General features: G+C 35.0%; 2 protein-coding genes across 3 annotated transcripts; one reads left to right on the top strand and one right to left on the bottom strand.

Moving 5' to 3' along the window:
* Nucleotides 1–1,212: 1,212 nt before the first annotated feature.
* On the bottom strand, nt 1,213–6,705 carry LOC692984 (vacuolar ATP synthase subunit D; the record flags this gene model as incomplete). The annotated part of the gene is given in 6 exon segments (NM_001046821.1): nt 1,213–1,846; nt 2,840–2,970; nt 4,443–4,658; nt 5,967–6,114; nt 6,396–6,513; nt 6,601–6,705. Coding segments are annotated over 6 exon segments (744 nt in total). The 3' UTR covers nt 1,213–1,756.
* Nucleotides 6,706–7,907: 1,202 nt separating this feature from the next.
* On the top strand, nt 7,908–15,308 carry LOC101744705 (zinc finger protein ZFP2). 2 transcript variants are annotated; one of them, XM_012692061.4, is made up of 4 exons: nt 7,908–8,127; nt 8,198–8,604; nt 8,728–9,176; nt 9,773–15,308. In XM_012692061.4, exons 1-4 carry the CDS (start codon nt 8,017–8,019, stop codon nt 10,006–10,008), a joined length of 1,203 nt encoding a protein of 400 aa, XP_012547515.4. In that variant the 5' UTR covers nt 7,908–8,016; the 3' UTR covers nt 10,009–15,308. The 2 variants fall into 2 exon arrangements, with proteins under 2 accessions (XP_012547515.4, XP_004928329.4); XM_004928272.5 differs by having other exon boundaries at nt 7,911–8,127; nt 8,198–8,601.
* Nucleotides 15,309–23,393: the final 8,085 nt, after the last annotated feature.

Genomic DNA, 23,393 nt, shown 5'->3' with positions numbered 1-23,393 from the left:
TCCGCATTTAAATAGGTAACTAAAAACGATTGTGGCTTCGCATCGCCTAGAATTAAATAATTAACACAAAACATAAAACAAAAACAAAAATAACAACAATTTGGAGAGAAAAAAACAGAAAAACGTAGTACCTAAATAGAAAATAATCAATTAAAAATTCGCATTAATTAATTTTGTACTATAATATTATATCATTATATTGTATACATGGCAATACAGAACGTTGAATACTATTCTCGGGCTTGCGGCTAAAATACCAACGCAGCTTATATTCGTAGCACAAGCAATATACTACAAATTGCAACGTTTTTTTTTATTGCTTTTGTGGGCATATGAGCATACGGCCCTCCTGATGGTAAGTGGTTACCGTCGTTCATGGATGTCAGCAATACCAGGGGCAGAACCAAGCCGCTGCCTACCATTGCATACTCTTCGCAAGCCTCGTTTGAAGAAGGACATGTCATACGTGAAACATGCCCACCGAGTTTCTCGCCGGATCTTCTCAGTGGGTCGCGTTTCCGATCCGGTGGTAGATTCTGCGAAGCACTGCTCTTGCTAGGGCTAGTGTTAGCAACGTCGTCAGGTTTGAGCCCCGTGAGCTCTCCTACACGCTAGGGTAAAGCTGATATTGCCTCTTCAAGCCATCAGGATAGGTAGGGTGGGAAAAAAACGTGCAACGTGCGATATTGTAACTTTGGTCTACACGAGCCCTCACCTTTTCCATTCTTAAACCTTAATTTAGGATATTTCAGGAAAACAAAATCATCAATAATAATAATATTTAATATTTCGCTCCACAACGTGTATTTACATGAACGATTACGCTTACGTTATACATTTCGTGACGATTATCATCGAACAAAACAAACTGAAAAAAAAAAAACGAATTAACACTAATAATCATACTGATTTAACGGGGGTGTACATACTGATGCCGACCTAAAACCATTTTGTTACATTTACGATGGAATGCATTTAAAAGAAATTAAGTTTTTTTTTTTTTAAGTAACAATTTTATCGCCCTGAAGTCGCTTATCATAGTTCAAAAGCCGTCTCGCTCATACTAATCGATTGGGCCACGCCCACCGAGTGCTTGTGGCCGACTTCATTGCGCGGCTAACGTCACGCGGTTAGTGACGTCACGAATAAATACCTTTCAAAGCAACAGGCAACAGCAAACTATTTACAAGCTTTTAATGAACACCGTAATATCATGAGGCAGCGTGAGCGTCCTAATATCAGAGTTATGGTCCTTTGGCGTTTCTTTATTAAAACTATGAGTGGAATTATATAGTTATAAGTTTTGATTAATAGAGGTTCATGTTTTTTTTGTTTAAGTGAAACTTCTATTGCGACTTCCAAGAAGATATAGAATAGAAAGAGATAGAGCGAGAGTGAATGCGTGGCAGTTGAACACATGCGCGTAGTATACCGGTTACAGGCCAGCGCGAGCGTTAGCAACGAGTAGCGTCCAATATTTTTGTGAAGTACATATTTCATATCTCTTATTTATAATATATAATATAAATGTTGAACATGTCGCATCTCTTATACACAGCATTCCCTATTACAAGAGCAATCTGATTTAAGGATGAAAAATGAAGAAAACCACAATACTACAAAATCGAATAAGAAGTTTCACTTCATTCACGTGCACAAAGTTGCACGCGCACCGTTTTTTTCTTTTATTTTTTTATTTCTTCGACGCTCCGCTGCGGTCTACAAACAGGCTATGTATGGAGTGCTACGTCTGGACTTAGAACAGCAAGTCCTCATCGCCCTCGTCCAGCAAGTTGGTGACCCCACCGCGCAAGTCGTTGCCGGCAGCCAGGAGAGCGGCTTTTTTCTGAAATTCAAAAGTTAATTATCTAAAGATAAGGTTTAAAGAATATATTAAAAAGTTAATTATCTAAAGTTAGGTATCTACCTAACAACTAAATAGTGCCAGCCCTATCAAAAAACTCTATTGGCCCCATACGTAACCAGATTCACGCCAAAGCCAAGGTGACTACTAAAACTAAAATACTGAAATTACTGACAACACTCAGTAGCATTAAGTTTCTGCGTTTGGTTAACAGATGCACCAATGAAGGTGTTCATGAAAATATTGCATTTCAGTTTGAAATACCAGTGCAATTGAGACTTCATGCTCATGCTTCGAGAGGGCCATATTCACTATGCGTTTTTGACCACTAATGTATGATCTCATAATTTTTAACCTATTTCAAAAAATTATGAGGTTCTGAATTCGAATTTAATATTTTATGTGTGTTACCTCGGAGATCATTTCTAGGTGAACCAAAATTTTTTTAATTTTTTTTTTACAATCCAATATTTTCTTTATTGACCGTTTGATATTGACCGTTACTTTTTTAAGTTATCTTTAATCATAATGTAAATAATTGACTTTGAGTACATCAATTAAATTCTTATTTTGTATTGTTGTCGGGTTTTTTGTTTGTAAAATTTTTGTTATCTTTATTCTGCTGTATCACTATGTAATATTGTACTTACATGCTCAACGAAATATAAAACAAAGTTGGTAATGTTTTACATTGTTAGAAAATTTACTTTCATAACATGTTCTTGTTGGTTGTATCTTCCTTGGATCGGACAGTGAACAAATATTTTACTTGCAAGAGTTTAAAGGCTAAATGAAATAATTTACTTTAGTTAATTTAAATAGTAAAATTAAATAAATTCAGCTTTAGTTGCGATAGGTCTCTTAGTAGTTAGTATTATTACACCAAAAATTATTCTTAGACCGTGATACTTGTTTTCAAAATTTTGTCAGATTCATGGTGCTACACAAACAGGTTACATAAAAAAAAAAACTTACCGCTTCTGCCTTGTCCTTGATAATCTTCTTCTTGTCCTGGATCTTCTTGAGACGGTAGAACTCCTCACGCTCAAGCTCGTCCAGCTCGGAGATGATGTACGCGAGTGTACGTTCCAGCCGGGGAATGATTACTGGAAGTAAGTAAATAAGAAGTAAGTACATAATTACAATCTAATTGATATTTATATGTATATAATATTGGTATTTATGTACATATATAAATTCATTCTTCTAATCGATAAGTACGAGAAAGTTATTTCCTTTCCTGAATTGATTATTGTCCACCTGAAGGTTGCCTGGAGGAGATCGGTCTTAGCGATAATACCGCCCGTTATATAATAATTTTCCATTCAATGTTTTGCATTTGTGTTTATTTTCGTCTACAATAAAGCATAGTCTAACTATATTACCTATTACTGTACTAATTATATTCCGTAAAATGGTATTCAAAAACATCTGAAAAGTACAAAAATTGAACTGCATGTTACTTTTTCTTTTCTAATTCGTCTTCAAAGCACTATCACTGAATCACTCTCTTGAACTTGATTCAGAATCATCTTGTAAGTTTATAAATGATTTCGTCCATCGCAGTATCAAATCTCATATCAGTAATTACAGCAAGCGCCCCCGCCTCTCCGTCCCACCGCTCACATACCTAAGGCGCAGCAAAATAGTTCCGCGCGCACAATAAACTTTTATAGGTATGTATATGAGTCTCTTGTTCCCATAGTGTTTGACTTGTCCCTGGTAAATTATTATTATTTTGGGAAACAAAAAGGTACAATATCAAACACTCTAAGAAGTATGAGGCAAGAAAGTCCCTTATTTTGATAGTAGGGTGTGTGGACAACTGCTCCTACAGAATCCTTTTCCTAACCAGTCTTAATGAGAGCTTTAATGACAGAACCAAATCTGCACTTAAAATGTTGGACGGTCTCAATTTACTTAGAGATGCTTTTGACTCCATTTGGTCTATATATAAATAAAGTACAGTTAGTCTGGGGGTGATAATCGTACCTCTGGGTCCTGGGCTCTAAAGTTCAACATTGATTCATTTGACTCCATACAGTTTTTTTATTTATTGCTTAGATGGGCAGACGAGCTCACAGCCCACCTGATTTTAAGTGGTTACTGAAGCCCATAGACATCTACAACGTAAACGCGCCACCCACCTTGAGATATAAGTTCTAAAGTCTCAGTATAGTTACAACGGCTACCCCGCCCTTCAAACCGAAACACATTATTGCTTCACGGCAGAAATAGGCGGGGTGGTGGTAATGGTGGTGGTCTCATAAGAGGTCCTACCACCAGTAATTACGCAAATTATAATTTTGCGGGTTTGATTTTTTAAAACACGATGTTATTCCTTCACCGTGGAAGTCAATCATGAACACTTGTTAAGTACGTATTTCATAAGAAAAATTGGTACCCGCCTGCGGGATTCGAACACCGTTGCATCGCTCGATACGAATGCACCGGACGTCTTATCCTTTAGGCCACGAAGGCTTCAAGATAATAGGTTAACCTTCAGAGATAATAGGTTCATCAATAGTCCTGGTCTTAGTATTCGTAATTGTAACAAAACACAGAATTAAGGGTTTACCGTGCTCAATGGCGTTGACACGTCTATTCGTGATCTTAATAACCTCGTCGAGAGTGACAAATGAAGTCTGCAGTGAAGCTAACTCGACCAAAAGCTTTACAGCGCTCTGGAAGTTCTTCTTCAGCTTTGCAAGCTGCTGCCCACCACGGGCCAAACCAGCCAACTCGTAGGTATCAGAACCATCCTGGTATGACTCAAAGATTGGGAGGGTGACACCTAGAAAAATAATAATTAAAAGTAGCTGAATGTTGGTAATGTTAATTAAAAGTGGCTGAATGTTGGTAATGATATACACTTTTTCTTCCTTTACAAGCAGTATGTTATAGATAGACAAACAAAAAAATTATTTATGCATTGATTTCATTACTAAAACAAGAAAGTTACTTTGTTACTTTAAAAAGAAAAGTGCGTTGTTCTAAAATGTTTATATTTCACATTACTATTCAAGAATATTTATTTTTGATGACGAATGAATATACAATTATTGTAATTTCTCTACGATTTTTTCCCTAACAATCTCTGAACTAAATTGTTTTGCTGTTTTTAAAGAAATTTAAGGAGTAAAAGTAAAGATTTCTTTCTACAACACACCTAAAAGAAAGTGGTTAGTTTATAGTACATAGACTTCAGAAATACCAAAGAGCAAGCAAAGCATTGACTATTATAAATGATTTGAATATTGCTATATCACTAGTTTCTTTTGGGTTTATTGGTTGAAATGAAAAAATTGTGTCTATTTTTATAAATGCATCTAAAAATCTATACTTATTTAGTTAAAAGAATTCTTAGAAGTCATCGTGGCCTGCAGGATAAAATACCTGGAGAAAATGTATCTATGCAACTATGCCAGTGTTCTAATCCCGCATGCAAGTACCAATTTTTCTAATGAAATATGTACTTAATAAATGTTAACAAAGTGAAGGAATAACATCACAATAATAAAAATCCAACCCGAAAAAAGTTTAATATGCGTAATTTCTGGTGATAAGGAGTTTTGTTAGCCCACACCGATTGGTGCAGACACCCTGCCTAATTTGAAATATTAACAAACTCAAAATTCATTTAATGTATTAATATTCATTATTCAAATCAATAACCTATATCGATTGAGGCACTACGAAGTCTGCTGGGTCAGCTAGTACTCAAATAAATATAGCCTCAAATCAAACAATCTTTACAATGAAATATACTATGGTGTCACCTCACTTATGCTGACCTGTTTTTTGCTCACTCCAAGATAAGAATAACCTCAATTATGTATTAAAAAAATCATATCAAACACCTATGCCAAGATTCTAATGGTCAGCGCTAGTATAAGGTTTTGTATAAGTAATATGCACCTTATCAGTGTTCATCAGACACCTGACATGTGGAAAATGTCAACTAATAATGTGTTATAAAAATCAAACCTTTTAAAACTATAAATTTGCCTAATTTGTCATATTATAAGCTAAGTTGTTACATACTAACATTGTATTTGTTGTAATTTTTGTAATTATATTTGTGTAATATTTATAAGCTTACCAGCAACATTGTCCTTCTTGGACCTAATCTTGATTTGAGCCTTGGTAACATTTTGTAGGACAACTTGGTTGAAGTCTCCAGTTGTGAACTTAGCTTCAGCCAAAGAGAAAGCAGCTTCTTTCATCACTTCACCCATAAGGGTTTTAGTCTAAGTAAAAATAGTATATTGATGTTTAAATTTAATTTGATATAATCTGTTATAAAATCGCAGAAAAAAACCAGAACTGCCGTATAAAATTCCAACTGAATCCAATTATTTGTCGTTTAATTGATGTATCTTAAAACATTTATTATGATAATTATCAGTGATAATTGGAAGAAAATCTATCCCAAAAATGTACTTATATAAGTTTTCATTGATTATTCTTTATCGTTAGTTTCCTAAGTTCGTTACAAAAGTCAAATTTGCTAACTTAGTCATGAACTTACCTCAATGATTTTGCTCAAGATCATACGGAACCTCACTTGAAGGGCATCAGCCTTCTTCTTGAGGAGACCATGGCCTTTCACTGCACCAGCCAGGCGACCCTTAATTAACATCTGGGCACTAGAACCCAAATTTAAGTTATTAACATCTTATCTTCACCATATCAAATCAATATTTTTTTTAAAGAACGAATGACGTAAAACTCACCCCCGAGAAGGGAAAATCGCTAATCTATCTTTCCCAGACATTTTGATTTAGGAATTAATTTGCGTTTTATCCCAATTCAGGATTTTTTACTCCCAAACCCAAATCACCTGATGACAGAAGACAAATGATAAAATTGTGTCTATGGATGGTCTTGTGATCTGCGAATTGTGCGGATACTTAAATAAAATTGAAACTCTTATTCAATTCTGACACAGACAGTAGTAGACTACTAATTCATAAAAAAAAAATCGATGCTGTTGGAGTTTGAATATGAAAGTAATTGCGATTTCAATAATTTTAATAAATTTTAATAATCCAACGATTTTACTAAATGAGAAGTAGTATGATTATATTTGAACTGTGCCTTCTAAGCTTAAAATTACGTGTAGAAATGTAGCAATTCGGTCTTACTGAATTATTAATACCAATTGGAACTAGGTACCATATTAGGTACCGTATAATGATGACTTCACCAAAAGGAATGTAAAATTATTATATTCTCATTTTGTTAAGCTCTTTGGAGTTAAAAAATATTTTTTACGATTTAAAAATATGTGTGTAAGAGTTATTTTAAGACAAATAAAACTGACGATGTTAAGGAACTTTAGAATCACTGAATTATTACAAACTTTAAAGACGCAACATTAAAAATTGGAATGTTGGAGGAGAAAGCCTTGTCAATATATTTTTTTTGCATAAACAATAGATACCATGGCTATACCCACTGGCGTTAAGCAGTTATAGAAGCCTATAGATATATGTAAATGCCGCCACCTACAAGATCTATTGTATTTTAAGACTACAGTCCTAACGAACAGAGAGAAACACATAGTTCTGCTTTATGACAAAACAGGCAGGTGGTCGAACTTACCAGTTTACAATATGCCCTAGTCCAGTTAAAAATTACAAAATCAGTGGCTGATTCTGACATGAATGTTCCATATGCTGCTATAGACAAATAGCCTCTCTGAGTATCTGTATTATGGTAGGGACAAATAGCATCAACAATACTTTAATTTCCAGCTGACGATTTTACAATAGTAGAAGTGATTTATAGATCCTTATAATAAGTTTTTAAAAATATTCGTAATGAGTAAATGAGCAATCGTAATCGACTGCGGTAAAACATAATCTAAAAGAAAATTACTAAAAACCAGACCTAAGTTTCCTACTTCAGTGAGACCAGACTATAGACCACAGACATTAAGTGTATAATCTATGCCACAGACTATTTATGGGAAACATATTTATGACCTAAAGGTCTCTGTCACCAGGTCTAAAAAATTATAAAAAAAATTAATGGGAAACGTCAATGTTAGATTAAGATTATGTTTAACACAATGTTTTGATTTTCTGAAGTTCGTCGCCACTTACTTTTGTGAATATAATAAAATTTTAATACTTAAACATAATAATATGGATACCTTATTGTGTAGAATCTGCTTGGAACCAGGGGCCAGTCTGTTCATTTTTGAAAGTTGCACTGAAAATATAAATTCCAAAATTTTCGTTTGCCTAAATGAGAAGGTAAAACACTGGTTGTGTATAAACAATAATAAATGGAAAATTTTCGATTGAGAGAGATTTGTTCTTTCAGATTAAAGATATAGCTGGTTACCCTCGTAACATTTGTGCCAAATGCAACAATATTCTGGATACATTCATTAGTTTCATTGATAAATATAGAAAATCCAATCAGTTTCTATCGAAACAGTTTGCTGACGTTAAGGTAGAAAATACTAGTGAATATGACGAACCCGTGGAATCTGACACAGATATTGTAATAAAGGAGGAAATAGTAAATGGAAAGGAAGGAAAGGAAGACAATGCTCAAAGTTTAACAGAATTAATTAAACCTTTACAATTGGATATAGAAAAGGTTAAAGTGGAACCTTTGAAAAAAAGATTGCCAAGTAATTCTAAGTCTAGAAATAGAACACAAACAAATAAAATAGCATCATCAATTTTAGAGGGCAATTTTATATGGGCAGATAATAAATGGTGGTAATATTATATTTACATTTACATATGATGTACTGAAATTAATATTTTTATTGTACTATGCCAGATAGTTCTACTAACTCCATAAATAATAACATTAACAAATAAAATTAAAATATTTTGCAGTGTAACAGTGGGTGAAACTATAATTAGGAAAACCAAAAAAGTAGTTAAACAGGCAAAAATCAAACCTATAGTTAAAGTTAAAAAGAATTTAGATCCTGCAAAACTATGTGACCTTTGTGGTGAAGTCTGCAAAAATACAGACAAACTCGCAACACACAAGAAACTGAAACATTTTAGTATTCCGAAACAATGCCCAAAATGCTCCAAAATATTATCATCAGAATACTACCTCAACCGTCACATTAAGAGGAGGCATGATGCTGAAAGCAAGAATTTTAAATGTACAATATGCTCTCTCAGTTTTGCATTCAAAGGAGAATTAGGCAGTCATATAAAACACGTTCATAACAAGAAGAACCTACCGAAAAAAGTATTTTCCTGCAAAATATGTGGCAAAGTGTACAAGTGTCCTAAGTCTGTCATAGTACATGAGAGATCCATACATACAGGTTAATAATATAATTGTATATTAACACATTTATACGTATTATATATAAGTTTGACTATAGTGCGATGTATGTTGGCAGTTCACACTGCTCATATGCATTTATTAGTGCAGATAGGCAAAGAAGCTCACCTAAAATTGGATTGTAATTAAGGCATAAATAATGCCAAAATAATAGTAAAATTGTAAAATAATTTACATTAAATATCAAATGATTACAAAGGGGTGCTTACATACTGAGAGTGGCATGGTAGACTGGTAATAATGTTTAAATTGTATAAACACAAGAATTCTTGAGGTTACTGTTAGTCTGATTTAGATATAAATCCGTTTTTTTTACGCTTCGTAATAAACACAGCTATAGTGTTTCTGATAATCCTACCTTTCAAAGTAGAATACTTGATTGCTTTGCAGCTATAGTAAGAATAATACTATTACTTTTTCTGGATAAATTCCTTATAACCCAAACAATATTTTGCCTAATTTCTTTTGTGATGGTTGCACGTAATGAAACGTATATAATTTACTAATTAATATTAGAATTTTTTTAGGTGATTTATATGATAAATACATTATCAATGAGATTCTTTGTTTTTACAGGTCAAAGACCGGCAGAGTGCAGTATATGTGGTGCTCGATTCTATCATGATGATTATTTGAAGGAGCACATGCGATTACATACAGGAGAAACACCATACAAATGCCCTATTTGCAGTCGAGGGTACGCTCAAAGAGGTAACATGAAGAGTCATCTACGCAATCATAGGAGGTCAGACCTTGATCCTGTAGCATTAAGTAAAATTAGACCAAATTATTTAAAATTTATGAAACCATGAAAAATAATGTTATATAAACCATATATAAACATGTTATCTTAGTTTTAACAACTTTGTATAAATTAAGCTGGCCAATATTGTTATGTTTATCAGATACATGTCCTTATATCATTAGACAATATAGTGTTGTCTTTAAAATTTTAAATTGAATTTGAATTTATTGAAATTAAATTTATTGAAACAAATTGAATTTTATAAAAAGAGGTTTAATGATTGTTAATGCACCCCGTCCGGGCGTAGCTGGAATAGCCTCTTATGCTATCAGAGTATAGGTAGGGCAAAAAAAAAGAAAATTCATCTAGTATTGCCACTTTTCTAAGCATTATAAGCACTATAAGCAGAAAAACTATTTATTAATTGCGCTATGAGATTAAACATCTCGTAAGCTAATAAATCAGCTTTATTTCTAATAAGAACAAACCACTGAAATTGGGTTGAGTATAAAAAAAAAAACTTTGATTACATTTTGCAAAAATTACTGAGAAAATAGAGCTGTTATTTTTTTTGTAATACTTTATGTATAAGCACTCATTAAGACAAACCTAATAAGCTTCACCTCGGTCATTTTACTGGTAAATAGTAATTATTTGACTGCCTCACACATCTATTATCTTACTTTTTTTATTTTTTATTGCTTAGATGGATGGACGAGCTCACAGCCCACCTGGTGTTAAGTGGTTACTGGAGCCCATAGACATCTACAACGTAAATGCGCCACCCACCTCGAGATATAAGTTCTAAGATCTCAGTATAGTTACAACGGCTACCCCACCCTTCGAACCGAAACGCATTACTGCTTCACGGCGGAAATAGGCGGGTGGTAGTACCTACCCGTGCGGACTCCCAAGAGGTCCTACCACCAGTGATTACGCAAATTATAATTTTGCGGGTTTGATTTTTATTACACGATGTTATTCCTTCACCGTGGAAGTCAATCGTGAACATTTGTTGAGTACGTATTTCATTAGAAAAATTGGTACCCGCCTGCGGGATTCGAACACCGGTGCATCGCTACATTCGAATTCACCGGACGTCTTATCGTTTAGACCACAACGACTTCAAACTTACTGTATAAATAAAAATAGTTATTTGTGCAACAGGAGAGCAAAGTTGTTTTTTGTTTCGTGTGCCGATTTTGAATCCCGAGCAAGCGAAGGATTCTATGATTGATTGCATTTATGATTCTATGCGTAACGAGAGAATCTTGAGCGTAGTGAGGGGCTCAACAGCACGAGATGCAAAAAACTTTGCTCTCTTATTACACACATAACTTTTCACCTCAGCATTGAGAACACATATTACGTAGGAGACATAGAAATGAACAGGAATAGATTGAAATAACTATTTAAAAAAAAACGTAATTTCTTTATTACAAATATCTTTAAATTTTAGGTTATTACGCGTTTCCGAACGTGTTTTCTTTGAGGTCGAATTCCAACATCGAATTTCGAAGGGGTTTGTTTTTTTCACTCTCTTTTTTATATGCGTCTGAAAGAGACAGCACAGTACAATTCGAGTGTTTCAAAGGACAATGCCCATTTTCTATGGGCGTTTGGGCCCCTAAAAAAGTTGTCGCGTCATGATGGTTTTAACTTATTTTGATAGACAAAGAAATATCGTTTCATATTCAGAAAACTATTTTTATATTCTCACCCAGGTTTAAGAGAAATCTGTTTTTTTCTGCAGCTAAAATTAAGTTGTTAATTGTTTTTTTCGAAATCAATAATCGCTTTCATCATTATTTACAGTATTAAATAAGTTAATTGTGGTTAATGTTGCTAGAAATAAGCCCTTACGTACATTTTATTATTATTGTTGAAATAATACTCCGGAATAAAAAATGTAACGGTTTAATGCAAACAGTAACAAGATGAAACACGCTAGGAAAAGGAATAGTCCGGTCTATTTACACATTCAAGTTTACATAAATTCCCATAAAGCTGAATATTGGCATAGTTGTTCAAAACATCATTATAAAGAAAATCTCAAAAGTCCTCATCGTTCCGAGGTGTGCTAAAAATTTGGCACGGGGTCAAAGGTCAAAAAAATGAGTTTTTTGCGATTTTTAGCGAAACGGTGAGTTTTTTCGCAAAATTACCCCAGTACAAAATTGTAGATCACAAAATTCTCTACAAAAAATATATCAATAATTTTTTTCCTAAAAGCCACCATTTTGGAGATATAACGTTCCGAAAAGTTGGATCAGTCGTAATCCCTCTATTTTGCACACGTTTCCACGCCACCTATGAGGTAGTGTACAAAGCGCGTTTTTTTTAACGTGGTTTCCCCAGTAGGCCTATTCCACGGGTCTGCTGAGATTTTATATGTTTTAAAACTATTGCAAAATAATATTATATATTATAGTGGGCAAAAACAACGGCGGTGTAATTAAATAAAATACTTAAAATAAAAAGTTAGTCGTCTGATTCATAACTGTCCAAGATTTCTGTTTCTTCTTCTTCTTGATCTTCTTCTCCTTCTTCTTCCTGTTCATCCTCTTGTTCTTCTTCTTCTTCTTGTTCTATTTCACACGTAAACTGCCCCAATAGCGATTCCTGATCGGTATCAAACGAATCTTCAAGAGTTGGTGACTCAACATTCGAGCATGATCGGCCTTGACAGTGTGTGCATGCCAGGGAACAAAACAGTCCAACTTTTCTGCAACCACATTTTGCACTACATCCTTTCTTGCAGTTGCAAAATATTGTGTTGAGAAGTTTCTCAGGTGCTGGTGGAAGTAAAGTTTGAACTGGCTCTAGTGTATTGTCGATCAACTTCCAACCCCAGTCTTTAGGGTCCAGCTGATTACCAAGCCACACTTGAACTTGGTAATATACCCGAAACAGATGTTGATGAGCAGCTACTGAGGTTGGAGGAAGAGAAGCTAAGTTGACTTGTTTTTTATTACGCGTATTTTTCACGAAAGATGTGTATCGCAACTTATCTAAGCAAGTGGTTTTTTTGGGGGCTCCGTACATAGCAAGAAGAAATTGAACTCCGTTGGTGATAACATGTTGTTGAGTTGAATTACTATTTTTAAAAACTTCAGCACATTGTAGTAAATCTTTTTTTTCAAACATTTTGAAAACTGTTGTTTTTCCTCTCCTGTAAAAAGCAGATGTCGTATCGCAGCCAGTTATTGCGTGTAGAAACAATACATGATTTTGACATTTAGGAAAATTGGATAAACTGTTTGATGAATATATTTCCGATTGATTTTGGGCTTTTCCGGGTTTAAAAAAATAAATAATTTTTTCAGTTGGAGTTCGAGCAGTAAGCAAGACGAGTAAATCAACATCCTCACCAACAACAACAGTTGTATTTGTCACACTGAATTTCTTTATCGCTGTTTCAATAATCAATACATCAGCATCATCATTAGCTTGTTCAACGGATATATTCTCAGCAGTAAATTTTGCTTTCAACATCGAAATAAACCTAGATTTATTGTGATTATTTGCAAAGAATTTCTGTTGACTGGTAGGAACTGTCATTGATTCATCGAATATAATATCAGAAGAAGTTGATGAAGCAGCATTTCGACGGCGTTGCTCTGCTGCTTTAATATTTCTCGTATAATCATCATATCCGTCAAATACGACAGTAACTCTGGAACCAAAATGTCGACGTACATATTGAACGTATTTATCTAAGATAACGTTAAATGTTTCCTCGCTATCCCACACCACTCGATGTAATAAGAATCCTCCGTCAATTATGTACGTTGAATTAGTGTTATTAATATCAACATTTATAGTCTGAAAACAATCGTAAATAGCCGACTTCTGGGTCTTGCGCATTCCAATGTCATCAAATAATGTTAACGGATAAGGAGCTAATTCATACTCGAAATATTTCTCAATTTCATCTTGAAAAGCCGCAGTAACACTCATACGTTGGAATAATAACACTGGGTCAACAGGTACTTTTTCTTCGTGAACTTTTACGGTGCTACTCATAGCTAAAAGAGGAACAACTTTGTCAGCGCGTTTAAGTTTAATATCTTTAAATGTCAGTCCAGTTATTTTAGCAATAGAGATAAGCCCAAGTTCACGTGCTTTATAGCAATTAATTGTATTATCACCAACGACACCACTTGCAATCGAGATGACTTTGTTAACCTCTGGGAAAGGATCATGAATCGAGAACCACTCAAGAAGCATTCGTATGTCTTTAGCGTCTTTTTTTACACGTGAATCACTGGCATCAACATGCTGTTCAGTCGTATCCATCCTAACATTAGCAAGATCTTCTAATTTCTCACAAACTGTGTTCATTGCATGCATGCTGTAAACCCATTTACTGATTACACTTTGTTTTGTACTTCTTCCTCGAGCAATACCTCCATCTGTCTTCATGGCTTTCATCATAGACTGTTCGATAACCATGTCTGTAGAAGTTCCACAACTCAATTTATCTGAGCGTCTCACGGTGAAAAATCCTTCGGTAAATTTTTCGTAAACTTCAGGATCCATCGAGTCCTGTAATTGCATCATGTCTTGTAAATACAAGTGTGCAGATTTAGCATATGGAAAATGTCCTGACGAGTGGAAATAAGGTAACATTTCTTTTACACAACTTAAATGAGCTTTCCAGTCCCCCATACGCTCAGCTCTCAAAAATTATTTTGCAAGTGAAACCATATTAAAATATTGTATCCAAAGTTGCGCTGTTGGTCCTCGTTCCTCAAAATCTTTCAATTTCATATTAAATTTATGAAGTAAAGCACCTGATACTTCATTATCATTTTCAATATCTGAATATGAAAGAGTGCTATCTAATATATGGTCAATATTTATGATTAAATCTGCTCCCATGATATCATTAATATCTATTGTTTTTAATATTGTAATTGCTAAAGCCAGCTGGAGTAGTGTATGTGCTCGAACAGCTCTTGCGTAAGCATGACCATTGAGCATTTTTTCTAATGACTTTGGTGCATAGATTTCTGAGAGTACTTCTTTTATCCCGCTACCTTGCATAATATAACCAATTGCTCCGAGATAAGACATGAGTAGATGAAATCCTCCAAGTCTGACAATAATCTTCGATACTTCAGAGCCGTCAGGTGCGGCTGATACAATTTCTCGAGCTTTCGCATACAAGGGTTGGTCGAAAGTCACGATGCATACAGTGTGGCCGTAACGTTTCGCGTTCTCTAATGCACAAAGTAAAGTCGTATAGACAGTATTATAGTTACTAGCTGGTTGATGGATGAATGGTAAAAATGTAATCTGAGATTTTGAATAATTTGTATGGTAATTTGTTAAGCGCTCAATAAAACCGTTCCAACCAGGTAATGATGTATTTTTCCACTTTCCATAAAACCATACTACATCAGAATTTTTATGAAAAGATACTGTTTCAGTTCCATATCCAAAATCTTGGACATATATTTTACTGTAACCAACTACATCACTATTCTGATAGATCTGTATTGGCACATGAGCTTTTGCTTTGAAGTGTTTTGCTGAAAGAACTTCTTTTATTCGTTGCATAGGTTCTTCTAGTAAAACAGAGTGCTTTGGAGTTACAATTTGAATTATACCCATTATGTGGAGTGAATTGTTACCGTCTAGCGTATTAACATTTATATCAGCATTATCTGCAACGTATTGAATAAGTGTGCCACTTTCAGGTGGTAGGACATGAGGAAGAGGATGAAAAACTGCTGCTGACTCGTACATCAATGTATCATTATAAGAAGCACACAAACCAAAAGACGACAAAATTTGTATAAGACGCTTAGACCCGAACCTCCGATGAAAAAAAACTGAAAGATCTAACTGTAATTTGGACTTGAACGATCTTGGTCGAATAGCAGTCATGATACTATGACAAATATTGGTGCATACTAGTTTTAAATGATCGAAATTTGATCGTTTATTTTTTAAGATCATTTGCTCCAAAAAAAATGTCAGTGACTGTGGGATGTCATTATTTAAATCTTCAAACATTCGACCTGGTGGAGGGTAGTAGGAATTATCAAATACCGAGGATTGAATATCTTCTCGAATAATAGATGCTGCTGCTTCTAGAGTTTTTAATCGTTCTTCTTGTTTATTAATTTTTTTATTTTCGGACCAAGATTGATTTAAAATTTCATGGTGACTGTTTATCAAACATACAAATGTTAACGCTCCCGGTTTTTCAGTGATAATAATTTTATCGCCATATTTCAGTTTAAGTCGCAGCTTAATAGTCCTGTTATCTAAAGTTAAAATTTTGCTAACATCTTTTAACTCAGCCAAAGTAAACTGACAGTCATTGCTACTCTCAATGTATGTAAATATTTCCTGCATTGCCAGATCTGTTGCTTCATCTTTAGGACGACCAACTGTACCGCCAGTAGTCGGTTTCAAAAAAGAAGTATAACATTCTTGGTGATACTTTGCTTCAGCAGCAACTAAATCATAGTCAAATTCGATTCGAGCAACAACAGCTTTCGATATAGCATCGGAACGAGTTCGTGCTACTTCCAAAATTGAATGTTTGAATTGGAGTGTACTTACTTGACAAATTTTACTGCGACGATCTAAGGATTTTTTTCTCTGCAACTCTTCATTCAATTTATTGCCACAAAATAAACATAGTTTTTTAAAACAAAAAGCTGAATCACTTGAACGGGATCTAGTACGAGGAGGACTACTTACTGTAGATCCTGTAGATGTGTTAGCTTCTTGTTCTTCGCGTTTTCTTTTGATGGCAGCAGCAATAGAACACTTCCGCGTATAAATTTTACGACAGTTGCTATGTATTGTCACAGATTTTTGTTTTTTAAGAAATTCCGAGTATCCATCATCTCTTTCAGCACTTGCATTAATCAGTGTCTTCATACCACGATCAACAGTTACAGTTTCACTTTCAGTTAAAAGATGAGTACAAATAAAACAATATTCTGACATTTTTTTTATAAAAATCTAAAACGCACAAAATAGGTTAAAAGATAGGTTAAGATAAGCACATGTTTTCCCTACGCAGTGGCGCTCAAGACTAACGGTATGTATTTCATATATTGGGCATGCCAACATAAAGCAGGTATACGACCCTAGCCACGCGGACAATAGAATAAAAGACAGATGTTATCCCAAGGTTATACTGACGTACAAATTTAGGAACGGGGTTTCATTATACCTGAGATTCTCGTAGTTTAACTTATATTTTACATAAGCAAGTTACAATAAATAATAGCGAACTTATTTTAGTTCTATTACACCTTTAGTGACTTTCATATGTGGCGTACGTGTGCAAAATAGAGGGATTACGACTGATCCAACTTTTCGGAACGTTATATCTCCAAAATGGTGGCTTTTAGGAAAAAAATTATTAATATATTTTTTGTAGAGAATTTCGTGATCTACAATTTTGTACTGGGGTAATTTTGCGAAAAAACTCACCGTTTCGCTAAAAATCGCAAAAAACTCATTTTTTTGACCTTTGACCCCGTGCCAAATTTTTAGCACACCTCGGAACGATGAGGACTTTTGAGATTTTCTTTATAATGATGTTTTGAACAACTATGCCAATATTCAGCTTTATGGGAATTTATGTAACCTTCCTCCTGATTTTAGGCTTAAATAGACCGGACTAGAAGGACGGTGGCGTCACACGTGAGCAATAATGTGAACCATTTTTGACATTACAGATAATATAAATTATGTTTACAATTCTCCAACAATTATTATATCCTCATAATATTAATAAAATGAAATGAAAATCCGAAAGCTGACAACGATATTGTTGTTGTTGTTTTTAAATTCGCCAATAAGCAGGCAAAGAGCGTAGCCTATACAGCCTAGTCTGTCGTAGTTATATTTTTTTATGTCAATAAAAAGCGGTGTATCTCTTTTTATTGCTTTTTGGGAGTTTTGACGTTAACTCGATGAATAGCTTATTGAGTGAGCATGAATTTCCGCAGAACTTTTATCTTGAAAAAAAAAAAACAGTCACTGCTATGTTAGCCACAGTTTTATTCTATTCTATTCAGCCACAGACATTTAATACACAAAACAACGCCCAATTTATATATTCTTCACTTATTCATCACAATAAACTATTAAAAAAACATTAGAATAAAACTTCAAGTGACGCTTCACTCGGGTTGTTGCCAAAACTCTCTGATCATATATAATAAGAATAGAGTAATGGTAGGCCATTAAGATTTTTACTAATGGAATCATTAATATCTAAAAATATTAAATATAATAACTCATGGTTTTAAGTAATAATTATTATTACAATATATAAATATTGAATTGAACAAAAATAAACTAAAAAGTCTGAATTATAACCATTAGTTATTTTTTTTAATCTGTTGTTCAAGTCACAAACAACTCTTTCGTTTGGCAGCATATAGGTTTACTATAAGGCTGTATGGGCTAAGCCCTTTGCCTATTAGCGAATTTAAAAACTATGGCACTAAGTTTTGGGATGCTATCAAATAAGTAATTTATTTTTTTGTAAAACAATGCCAGGGCGAAAGAAATGTTGATACATAAACTAAACAACGTAAAAAAATAAGGCATAGTTTTTCAAGTACAAATAGTTTTGACAAAAAGTTGGCCCACTTTTGGGCATTGTCCTTTATGGCTGAACAATGTCAATTCGTGGCACTGAAGATTGAAAAATTAAAAAGCTACTTTGACCCACGCTCGAATCAAAATCGCGTTTTGTTCACTGTTGTCTCACAGCAAAAGCGGCATGTTTGAGCTGCTGAGGTGAAAAATATATTTTTTTTATTACTTTTTCAGAGTTCTATTAACGTCTAGATTAAATACATCCAAAGATTTGAATTAATGTAAACTACTATTTAAATTAAAACCGACTTCACGAAATGGAACACACTGAACAGTTTGAATATTTTGCAACACGACAAGTATAACGTCGATAAACTGACTCACGGCGCACTGGTTGCTTAGCTGCACCCTCAGACACAGCCCACTGAGTTTCTCGCCGGATCTTCTCAGTGGGTCGCGTATCCGATCCGGTGGTAGATTCTGCGAAGCACGGCTCTTGCTAGGGTTCGTGTTAGCAACGTCGTCAGGTTTGAGCCCCGTGAGCTCACCTACTAGTTAAGGCTACGCTGATATAGCCTCTCAAAGCTCGCAGCTTAGGTAGGAAAAAAAAGTTTAGCTGCCGCAAGAGCCCATAGAGTACAACGTGGTATTGAATAGCTACTGACTCGTCAAATCTGAACGCAAACTCTTTTTCATTTACCTATTTGCTAGTAGCGTCGAGGGTCTATTCCAGCCCTGTGAGCGTTTGAAAACTAGGGAATTGTCGTGTTACACAAAGAAAGAGGCCTGTCGGTAAATATTTGATTTAAAAAAAAATGAATAAGTATAATTAGGTATTTATACATACCTACATATTGTAATGGATATACAATGAAGCTTATAGGTTACTTACTAGCTGTTACCCGTGGCTGGAAGAGTCGGTGTAGTGTCCTGTGGGAATGTTTTTTCGGAATGAAAGGTAGCCTATATCAATCTCCTGACCTAATGCAATCTCTGAAGAAATAATGTCAATCAGTTGCTTCGTTTTGATGTAAAAGAAAGACAAAAAAACAAACACAATTGCACATTTATACCTTATGTAACAATGGTTGAATTTATTGTTATTTACAATCTAAATTCGTAATGAGGAATTTATAAACGAAATCTAATAACTATAACTTGTTATTTCTAAATTTTAAGTTTTTATTATCACAGTATTATAAATGTTAATATAATTTTTAAAACTATAGGTAAGTACTGGAAGTACTAAGGTCCGATATTTCTTTAAAAAGTATTTTAAAAATTCACTGTGAATTAATTTCGTGTAGTTTCGCGTATAGTTTTATTGAGATTGTATCAACGATGGGTCAGAGACTCCCAAAGTGGCTGAGCTTTTGCTCGCTCACGTGAAACTGGAAAGGCCTCCGGGCCACCAGTAATCTTTCAATCATAAAGAGAAAAAAACTCCCAAAGTTTTGTGCCGAATTATATTTTCGTTTTGGTAGTAAAGTATTGTTATGGGAACACCTAACACCTCATTTACCTTCATTTTGGGCTATCCCTGAAATTAACTGAAATATATTAGTTGAAACATTTTGAGGGTGAAATCATCTTTAGCATCGTTGCGATTTGAAACTAGATGAATCGAAAAAGCAACACTAGAGAGAGACAAGCATATCATATTTACATCTATTTATAGGATGTGTGGTTACGTGGGAATTGCAAACGTTTTTTTTTCTATTATATGAAGATAGAATTTTGGGAATTACCTTATTTATATTAAGCATGTAAGTTTTACTTAATTACTTACTTAAAGTACTTGTGTGAAAACTAACAAAACAAGGGAAAGGCCTTTGTTTTTATTTGAAACTAGCGACCCGCCCTCGCTTCGCTTCGGAAATATGAAATTTTATTATTGAATAGTTGAGTCCCGCGATGTTACCCGCGGTTATTGACGTATCGCGGGTGACGCCGCGGGGCGAAGCTAGTCTAAAAAAAGTAGCCTAAGTTACTCCTTATATCATCAGCTACCTGTCAGTGAAAGTCGCGTCAAAATCGGTCCAAACGTTCCAGAGATTAGCCGGAACAAACAGACAGACAGACAGACAGACAAAAATTTAAAAAAATGTTATTTTGGTGTATGTACCGTATATATATTCATATGCATGTAGTAAATAGCGGTTATTTCAATATTACAAACAGACACTCCAATTTTATTTATATGTATAGATAAGTAAAAAAAAAATATTCCAAGGAAAATGTTATATCTGTTTTGATGAAGATCGATGTATCTTTTATGTAGTTTACAAATACAATATTTTTCTTAAGTATTCAAATGTGCAATTGTTAAATTTTATTGAAGTTTAATTAAGGTATGTAAAAAATTAAATTGAGTTAATATACAATTGATTTTTCTATGTCGTTTTAGTGAATATCACCCTGTAGTATTCGTATTTATTAAATAAACTAGCTGACCCGGCAGACTTCGTAGTGCCTCAATCGATAAATAAAAGACCTAAACTTTTGTGTAAAATAAACTTAAAACAAACAAAAGGAATCCGTCTGACGGGGGACACATATCAAAGGAAAAACAAAATTGTTATTTTTATTTAATTTCGAGTATTTTCATATTCAAATCTACCTTTTAAATCTTCTCTGGACTTCCACAAATAATTCTAGACCAAAATTAGCCAAATCGGTCCAGCCGTTCTCGAGTTTTAGCGGGGCTAACGAACAGCAATTCATTTTTATATAATAATATATAGATAGATATATGCGAATCGTTTGTTTGGAATGATGATTTTTTGGATAATTTTTCCCTGAGATCATCAGATAGCCTGAGACTGAAAATGCCGGCGCATTCATCTTCATTCTTTGATAACTCATTCACCATCCAGGCGGTTCGATGGAATCACAGATAAGAATGCTCTGCCGGATGCAGCGGAAGTACTCCAACTTTAAACTGCTTTATAAGAATGGTAAAGGAACATTACCTATCCGCCTAGTGTTGTTTGCTTGTTTATGCTTTATCCTTACTGTTAATTTATTATGTGTATGTAAGTATATTGGAATATCATATTGTGTTTAACGGTATATATATGTCGGCGCAAATATGACTATTTACCTACTGATCATCAATTAATTACTCTGTGATAAGAAATTGATGTTAAACAGTCCCTTTTATTGTAATTTCAATACTTTAAAATCTTGTAAACACGCTCACGTGTTTAATACTTGTAAACACGCTGACGTGTACGAAGTCCTATAAATACGGCCGTGCTGTCTTGCGCCACTTCGATAAAGCGGCACGACACGAGAACCCTCTCATCGTGGCCGCCGGTAACTACATTCCCGATCCTGCGGACAGAATGGAAAGCAGTCGACGTCGCCCAAAACACGTCATCTCGGATCCTCCCGATCCACTAACGGTGCTTTTAGGTACTTCAAGCACCGGTCACCGTACTCGTCGAACCCGTCGCTTGCGACGAAGGGCTCGACGAGTAAATTAACTCTCAGACACAGCCCACTGAGTTTCTCGCCGGATCTTCTCAGTGGGTCGCGTTTCCGATCCGGTGGTAGATTCTGCGAAGCACGACTCTTGCTAGGGTTCGTGTTAGCAACATCAGGTTTGAGCCCCGTGAGCTCACCTACTAAAGTTAGGGTTACGCTGAAATAGCCGCTAGGGCTATCAGCTTAGGTAGGAAAAAAAAAAAAAAAAAAAAAAAAAAAAAAAAAAAAAAAAAAAAAAAAAAAAAAAAAAAAAAAAAAAAAAAAAAAACCGTTTATTCATTCGTGTCCGAGCCGTAGTACAGTACGGATCTCTCTGTAACGTTGTTATGCTTCTCGTGCAATATACGCAGTTCTCGTGAAGTTTTGTTTTGGAAGCCCAAATATGAGTCATCATCGAGAACTTAAAGACCGTGACGTCAACGATGCTGACGTCACACTTTTTAAAAACATTCCTTCAGCGTTTCTCCTCCGTCATCAGAAGTGGGATCACATGCCGCCTCCGCTCAGCAACAACCTGGAGACCATTTAACCATATCGGCGGAAGAAGACTACCCTCCAGCAACAGCCGATGAGCCTATACATCTACTTCACAAATCAGCATGGTCGAGCAACAAAATCAACACTCAAAGATAGGTTTTTATTTTTGATTACTAAAATCCCACTACATAAGTACCACAGTGTACGCCCACTACATAAGTACCACAGTGTACGCCCACTACATAAGTACCACAGTGTACGCCCACTACATAAGTACCACAGTGTACGCCCACTACATAAGTACCACAGTGTACGCCCACTACATAAGTACCACAGTGTACGCCCACTACATAAGTACCACAGTGTACGCCCACTACATAAGTACCACAGTGTACGCCCACTACATAAGTACCACAGTGTACGCCCACTACATAAGTACCACAGTGTACGCCACAACATCACACTACACAACATCCTTATCCGAACACCTTAAATAAATCTACGAGAACCGCCGAGAACTCTACGAGAACCGCCGAGAACCCTACTATACCCTCCGAGAACCCTACGATACCCTCCGAGAACCCTACGATACCCTCCGAGAACCCTACGGTACCCTCCGAGAACCCTACAATCAAATCGCATTAATAAGTCTCAAACCTACATAGTTACAAGTAACGCAAGTATAACAGATGCGCTACTCAGAGAAACTTTATTCCTGCAGGTCAATGAGAATCAAAGAAAAACCTACGAGAATCAACGAGGCCGGTGCAGAGCGCGCACCGCCTGTCAGTATGGCCGTGTCGGCGCAAATATGACTATTTACCTACTGATCATCAACTAATTACTCTGTGATAAGAAATTGATGTTAAACAGTCCCTTTTATTGTAATTTCAATACTTTAAA

This window comes from Bombyx mori, chromosome 18 (genome assembly GCF_030269925.1).
Source record: "Bombyx mori chromosome 18, ASM3026992v2".
Lineage (NCBI taxonomy): Eukaryota > Metazoa > Arthropoda > Insecta > Lepidoptera > Bombycidae > Bombyx > Bombyx mori.
Note: the sequence above shows the minus strand (reverse complement) of the source record. Positions and strands in the feature narration are given on the sequence as shown.